The sequence below is a fragment of the Ipomoea nil genome, unplaced genomic scaffold (assembly GCF_001879475.1).
Source record: "Ipomoea nil cultivar Tokyo-kokei standard unplaced genomic scaffold, Asagao_1.1 scaffold1043, whole genome shotgun sequence".
Taxonomy (NCBI): domain Eukaryota; kingdom Viridiplantae; phylum Streptophyta; class Magnoliopsida; order Solanales; family Convolvulaceae; genus Ipomoea; species Ipomoea nil.
Genome location: NW_017617471.1, coordinates 2711678 through 2719265, shown reverse-complemented (window position 1 = coordinate 2719265; position 7588 = coordinate 2711678). Strand labels below are relative to the sequence as shown.

Sequence of the window (7588 nt, the reverse complement as noted above, 5' to 3'; positions counted from 1 at the left end):
ATTCCTTCAGTCGAAAGCCAGAAGACTAATCCGTCGTCCCAACCGTCAGCACACTAAGTGGTAGGGAACTGGCCAAATGGTTTGCTCCATTCACATGGGTGGGGATTCAAAACTTGCATGTTGCTCTAGCGACTTCTCTTTATTTGTCTTTTGGCTTTTTTTTTTTTTTTTTTTTTTTTTTGCGCACAGTAACATTTTACCAGAAAAAATTACGGTATTAGTTTTAAAGATTGTTATTTTAGTAAGGCCTCATTTATTTACCCGGTCACAAAAATTAAAAACTGACCCTATTTAACAAAGTCATATAAATTATATTTTGAAGGATAACATGTACACATGGGACAGTCTCAAGGGTCTCAATCCTCCTTGATTCCCCGGAAAAGATGTTCCCTTTATCTGCATCCCTCAACACCCATAAAAACTTTTGTTTGCTCAGCTCCAACCCCGTAGCCAGCGCCCTCACCTCCTCATCCGACATTGAAGTCATCGTACCAAACGAAACAAAGAAGACAGAGTTTTGAGGTTGCTCGTCAAGCCAAGCTAAGCATGGGTTCTGTTCCTTTGATGAGATCATGCCCGGGAGCATAGGACCAATAAACCATTGCTTCATATTCTCCACATATCCTTCCTTAACAGACGCGTTTGGGTTGGATTCTTGCTAGTTTCTTGGGGTCTAATCCGTTGGCCCGAACCCTAGCCTGTTGGTTGTGGATGGAAGATCCAATATAGTGAACTGGGAGGCCAAAGGAGGAGGAGATTAAGCAGCTGAGCTGAAGAAGCTGGTTCAGATGGCCTTGGGCTGGAAGAGGCACCATAACCACAGCCACATCATCGCCGCCAGTTTCCATCTCATCGAATTGCTGTTTTTCTGAGATGTTTGTTATTTCAAGTGAATATAATGTGGTCCTGTATGTATCTATATATTGTATAGTAGTTCCAAAAACTGCCAATAATGGCTTCAAGATCAAACTGTGCCTGAGACACATGTGAACCTGTCTTTCTAGAAGTCTTGTTGTGCCGTTTTTGGAAAAGCCTGGTAAAAGTGTGAAACTGTCTCAATTCTCGTGTCTTTGATTAATGAGGTCAAATATCTAATCTGTCTCACAGATTGAGACCGGTGAGACAGTCTCACACAACTGTTACCCCCATATCAAATATCAAGTCCAACCACTTAATTACAAAACTTGAACCAAATTTTGTATAGTCAATTACAGGTGGGTTGGAATTTATGGTCTGTCGCCTTGGCATTTTGATTGGAATCTTATGAGTTATGCGTATATTAATGTCTTCGTTTTATTATTGGCTCTTAATAGTCAAACTTATGAAGTGTGATGGTGAATTTGTAAAGGCCAATTGGGTGGTGATGAATGTAAAAACTTCTCATTCATTATTGAATAGTCAAACTTATGGAGTGTGATGTTAAATGCCAATTGGGTGGTGATGAATGTAAATACTTCTCATTCAATATTGATTGTCCCTAACACTAACATTATCTCAACCAATATATTCATTTGCAAGATGATTTGACATGCCTCATGAATTTTTTATTAATTACGTAGTACATAAAAGGCTGGCAGCCTTTTTGTACTTTAGTTTTACAAGGCAGCAAAAGATATCCTAATGCTGTACTTTTTATTTTCTATTATTATTTTTTTTTATATATAATATAAAACGAAAGTAAGACATTTTTTAAAGTGAGAGATTTACATGGATAAGAATAGCCAAGTCCCTAACTATAATTAACAAACTCGTATAAATAATATTTTGAAAACACATCATTTGCAAGTATATTATGTAAATAATTAATTAATGATATTGTGTGGTATGAATAGTGATGACAAGTGTATATGGCAAATTATGTTGTACATCCTTATGCACCATGCATGGTGCATACGGATACAAAAACGACGTCGTTTTATTAAAAACGCGTGTCTCACTTAAAAAGAAAAAAAAAATCAATTTCGATTCCCAGCAACAACATTATATTGTGCATAATTTGAACTATATATCCAGAATCAATGAACTAAAATTCCAGAATCGATGAACTAAAATTCCAGAATCTACGAACTAAAATTCTAGAATGAATGAACTAAAATTCCAGAATCTATGAACTAAAATTTCAGAATGAATGAACTAAAATTCCAGAATCTATGAACTAAAATTTCAGAATGAATGAACTAAAATTCCAGAATCGATGAACTAAAATTTCAGAATCTATGAACTAAAATTCCATAATCTATGAACACATAATGCTGTTAAGGGGAATCGAAACTGATTTTTTTTTTTTTAAAATGGGATGCGCATTTTTAATAAAACGACATCGTTTTTGCATCCGTATACACCATGCATGGTACATACGGATGCACAGCATAACGATCCGGTGTATATTGTTGTGCTAATTCAGTGCAAATTCACATGGATCGACATGTTGTGTTAGCCTACATTAGAATTTGGGTAATGCTGGCCTAACTCATATTTTAAAAATGTTGGCCAATTCGGCCCAACCACTTTTATTTATTAAAATATTTAAAATTTAATAATTTTAAAAGTTTAAGTTTATAATTTAAACTTTTTAAATTTTTAATTATAATTATAAAAGTTTAAGTTTATTACATTTTTTTTTAGTACTATTGACATATTTATATAATTGGTAAACAATACTCTGTATATTATTAATATATTTATAAAGTTAAAATTTATATTTTATAAATTAGGAACTTACCATTTTTAGAGTTAAAACTAATACGAATTACAAGCTTATTACCATTTACAACAAATAAATTTAAAGGAAAAAGTGTCAAATTGGCCCACTAAGTTGAGTGGATAGTGCAATTAGGTTTTTTAAGTGAAAAAAGCTCCATTCAGGCCCCCTAAACCTGTAAATTTGTTCCATTAAGTCCAAGTTGACTTGTTTATCAGGTTAAATGCAATCGTTATATCCTACACCACGGCGCACATAGCACTGTGCGCCGCGCGCCTCCCAAAACGACGTCGTTTTGGGGTAGTGTTGGGAGGCGTGGTAGGAAGTTGCTGAGATTATGTGTATTTGTTCACAACGTTATGTGTATTTGTTCACAATGTTATGTGTATTGGTTCATACAGTTATGTGTATTTTTTATACAATTATGTACATTCTTTTTATACAATTATGTACATCCGAATCAGAAAATTTGTGTGTTGTTATGTTAAGAGTTGATGTGTATTATGTTAAAAGTTTATGTTTATTATGTATTATGTTAGATTATGTGCATTATCTTTTAAAAAGAGTATGTATATTTTGTTATATAATTATGTACATTCATGTATAACATTATGTGTATTCTAGTATAACATTATGTACATTCTTGAACAGCGGATTTTTTTTTTAAGAAAAAACTACTGCCATTCACTGGGGCGGGAAATTTCAAAAAAAAAAAATTAAAACGACGTCGTTTTGCATCTGGGCGCATAGTGCAACGCGCACCGTGGTGTAGGATATAAATTGCCGGTTAAATGCATACGGTGTTAACACGTGTCCTTAATTTTTTTTATTAAAAATATTATTTATTATAAATTAATAATAATAATAATAATATTAATTATTATTATTATTATTATTATTATTATTATTTATAAAAAAAAAGGTTCCAGTCCCCTCTGTCTGGAACGAGGGCGGCGGCGAAGGTCGTAGCCCTTCGTCGGCCGTGGCCAGACGGTCACGGTTTTTTTTTTTTTTTTAAATATAATAATTATTATTATAATTAATTTATAATAAATTATTATTATTATAATTAATTTATAATAAATAATATTTTTAATAAAAAAATAAAATAAAGACACGTGTCAACACCATATGCATTTAACCTGATAAATAAGTCAACTTGGACTTAATTGAATAATTTTACAGGTTTAGGGGACCTGAATGGAGCTTTTTTCACTTAGGGGACCCAATTGCACTATCCACTCGACTTAGGGGGCCAATTTGACACTTTTTCCAAATTTAAATTAATACATAGAGATTTTTGTAATTTATTCTTCAAATTATGCTGTGCATCCGTCGTTTTGCATCAAAACGCGCGTCCTACTTTAAAAAAAAAAATCAGTTTCGATTCTCAGCAACAACATTATGTTATTCATTTTTTAGTTCATTCATTCTGAATTTTTAGTTATGAAATTCTGGATGTATAGTTATGCAATTCTTGATGTGTAGTTATGAAGTTATGGATGTGTAGTTATGCAATTCTGGATTTATAGTTATGAAGTTATGGATGTGTAGTTATGCAATTCTGGATTTATAGTTATGAAGTTATGGATGTGTAGTTATGCAATTCTGGATTTATAGTTATGAAATTATGGATGTGTAGTTATGTAATTCTGGATGTATAGTTATGAAATTGTGGACGTGATAAAATTATGGATGTGTAGTTATGCAATTCTGAATTAATTTTTTTAAAAAATTAGACGTCAAAACGACGTCGTTTTTGCATCCGAATGCACCATGCATGGTGCATGCGGATGCACAGCATAACAATTGTTCATCCCTGTAGCCAACTAACTTGTTCATGCGGACAAGATTTTTGTAATTTATTGCTAGTGTGAGTGGGTGACTCTTTATAAAAAGGTGCTGGGACTTACGTTCTATGCAAAAGAAATTACAACCAATACATTTTAGACTGGACTCGTGTCTACGTATGTCGGTCTAGTCCATATTATCATTTTTAGGTAGGAGCTAAGGAGTATATCAAAATATAGGTTTATAGTATATGAAAGTACAATTAATACTTGTTTTGGGTAGATACATGCATCAAACCTATCATTTTAAAGAAATATACTTCTTTTTTTTCCTTTTCATTTCAACTAATGACTACAACGTAACATATACTCTTTCCCATGCATTGGATGTATACTTATTCATACTTCACTTTTCCAAATACCTTTGGTTTAGAACTAATTCAATTAAGGCAATCTTATTAATTCCAATATTGTAATTTTCATTTGCCATTTTTGCAACATTTTGGAGTACCAAAGTTCAAAGTTTAAATACTAGAAAATGGTAGCTAGTGCACTCACTCTCCCCATCTAAAGAGTGATTATTGCTAATAAAATCAGATGAATTTATAGGGAATGTCTAATGCAGCTCTCAACAAGATACAATATAATCAGTCATGTTATGCTTAATTAGTTGTATCAGACAGGCGTAATAACTGTACGTATCCGATATAAAAAAGGAATTGTTGGTATCAATCGGGCAATAGGCATTACTCTATGTCTTAATTCACTTCATGTTACATATAAATCTCTATCCTTTCACACTGCATTAGATACATGCATAACACAAATATAAATACACAGATCAGAATATATATAGAATTAAAGAAAAATATATGATGAAAAGCTATCAGTCCTTGAAGAAAGAGGGTGATATTGATGATGATTGCAGTTCTAGTCATATGACTATAGTTAAACCAAAGCTTTTCTATCTCCTCTTCCTGTCCCTCATTTCTTGTAGCTTTATTCTAGCAGCACACCTCTTCACTTCTTCCCCAACTTTCTCCCTTCTCTGTAGGCTTCTCATCTCTAACTCTATTTGCTTCCATTCCATGTTTAAAGCTTTAATCTGATGTTCTTCTTTGGGTGTTATGAATTTGTGTAAATTTTGCAGATTCTATTAGGTTTGAAGATGATGAGAAGCTTGCTTCTGAAGCAGACGAAAATGCTTCCAGTGGAAACACTGTCTTCAATGGTTTTGTTCTAATCTGGAATATCCTTTTTCTTTGTTTTTTTAGTGTCGGGAAAAATTCACAGTCACTACTCATTATTAATAGTATGCATTGGGTAAAATAGTCTAAGTTGTCTATAGTTGATTAGTGTACACTGGATAAATCTGACATTGTGACACTAGGCCAAGCGAGTAAAGGACACCGAACGAGTCTAGATTATGTTGCCTGTAATTAATCGGCTCAAACCAATAAATCAATAGACTACTCTCACTAAGAGTTAAACTTATAACTTTGTGGTTACTAAATCAACCACCTGAATACTTTGTTCATGCTCAGAAAATTTTCTGGATCCGTTTCTGTGCTTGACTAACTTGATTGGGGTTGCTCTACCTGATTTTTTTTTTTTTCTAGTGTTGTTGGAAGGTGTTTGATAATTTTGATATTTTATCAGGGACGATTTCTTGCGACAGACATTTTGAGCGATCCGATGTATGCAATATGACGGGAGATGTAAGGACAGATCCTTCGTCGTCTTCGATAATCGTGTACGGGACGAAGTTTAACGGCAGCTGGTCCGGCGACGGCGGCGGCGTAATCCAGAGCGAAAAGATCAGGCCGTACACGAGAAAACCCATGAGAACCATCATGGTCACCATTGACGAACTGGAGCTGGTGGTGAAGGTCCGCAATTCCGCCGTGAATCACCGCTGCGACGTCCGGCACGACTCTCCAGGCTTATTTTTCTCGACGGGAGGGTACACCGGGAACCTCTTCCACGAATTCGCCGACGGCATAGTCCCTCTGTACATGACTTCACGGCGTTATAACGGCAAGGTCGTGTTCGTAATCCTCGAGTACCACCACTGGTGGTTCTCCTTCTACGACGAAATCGTGGCCCACTTGTCGGACTATGAAGTCATCGATTTCCGGCGAGATACCCGAACCCATTGCTTCCCCGGCGCCGTGGTGGGCCTGAGAGCCCACGACGACCTCCAAATCGACCCGGCGTTAACCGACGACAACACCACCATCCGAGATTTCCGGGATTTCCTGGACCGGGCTTACGCGCCACGCATTAAGGAAATATTTGAAGAAGAACAACATCCGGATTATCCGGCGGAAAAATCGGAGAAACCGAAACTAGTAATAATGGCGAGGAACGATTCAAGAAAGATACTAAACCAAGACGATCTGATCAAGATGGCCGAAGAAATCGGGTTTGACGTCTCAGTTCTAAGGCCGAACCGGAAAACGGGGCTGGCGAGAATGTACAAGATTCTAAATTCCAGCGACGCGTTGATCGGCGTCCACGGCGCCGCCCTGACGCATTTCCTCTTCCTCCGTCCAGGCGCCGCCTTCATCCAAATCGTCCCCATCGGAATAGACTGGGCGGCGGAGACCTACTTCGAGCAGCCGGCGATTAAGATGGGGATGAAGTACATGAGCTACTACATCGTCGCGAATGAGAGCACTTTGATCGATAAATACGACGAAAACGACCCTGTTTTTACCGACACTCTCAGCGTGAACAGGAAAGGGTGGGAATATACCCAGCAGATATACCTTGATCCTCAGAATGTGAGGCTGAATCTTGGGAGATTCCGGCAGCCATTGTTGCGTGCTTATTACTATGCACTTCGTAAGTTAAATGGGTCGTCGAATGTAGATTCGTAAATGCTAAGGTTGTCGGGTTGAGCTTTTTGATTAGATTAAGGTTTTTGAGCCCATTTAATTTGTTCCTTTGGACTTCCTATGTTGGTGGCTATGGTCTGTGGCCCAGATCCATACTTTGCATGTATTGATGTTTTTTTTTTTAATTTTATCCACTCCTTAAAACACAGAAACTTCTTCTTCTTGTGCATATTGTCACAATGTCCAATAGTATACCC

At 36.1% G+C, this 7588-nt stretch overlaps 1 protein-coding gene across 1 annotated transcript; it reads left to right on the top strand.

Moving 5' to 3' along the window:
• Positions 1-5366: 5366 nt before the first annotated feature.
• On the top strand, positions 5367-7373 carry LOC109181129. The gene is made up of 3 exons (XM_019330884.1): positions 5367-5541; positions 5642-5722; positions 6151-7373. Exons 1-3 carry the CDS (start codon positions 5367-5369, stop codon positions 7371-7373), a joined length of 1479 nt encoding a protein of 492 aa, XP_019186429.1.
• Positions 7374-7588: the final 215 nt, after the last annotated feature.

Excerpts from the sequence above, each read along its gene's own strand:
- LOC109181129 (XM_019330884.1), top strand. The coding sequence starts at position 5,367 with ATGAAAAGCTATCAGTCCTTGAAGAAAGAGGGTGATATTGATGATGAT. Across the intron at positions 5,542-5,641 it reads CCCAACTTTCTCCCTTCTCT|ATTCTATTAGGTTTGAAGAT; the intron begins GTAGGCTTCTCA and ends TAAATTTTGCAG. Across the intron at positions 5,723-6,150 it reads TGGAAACACTGTCTTCAATG|GGACGATTTCTTGCGACAGA; the intron begins GTTTTGTTCTAA and ends ATATTTTATCAG.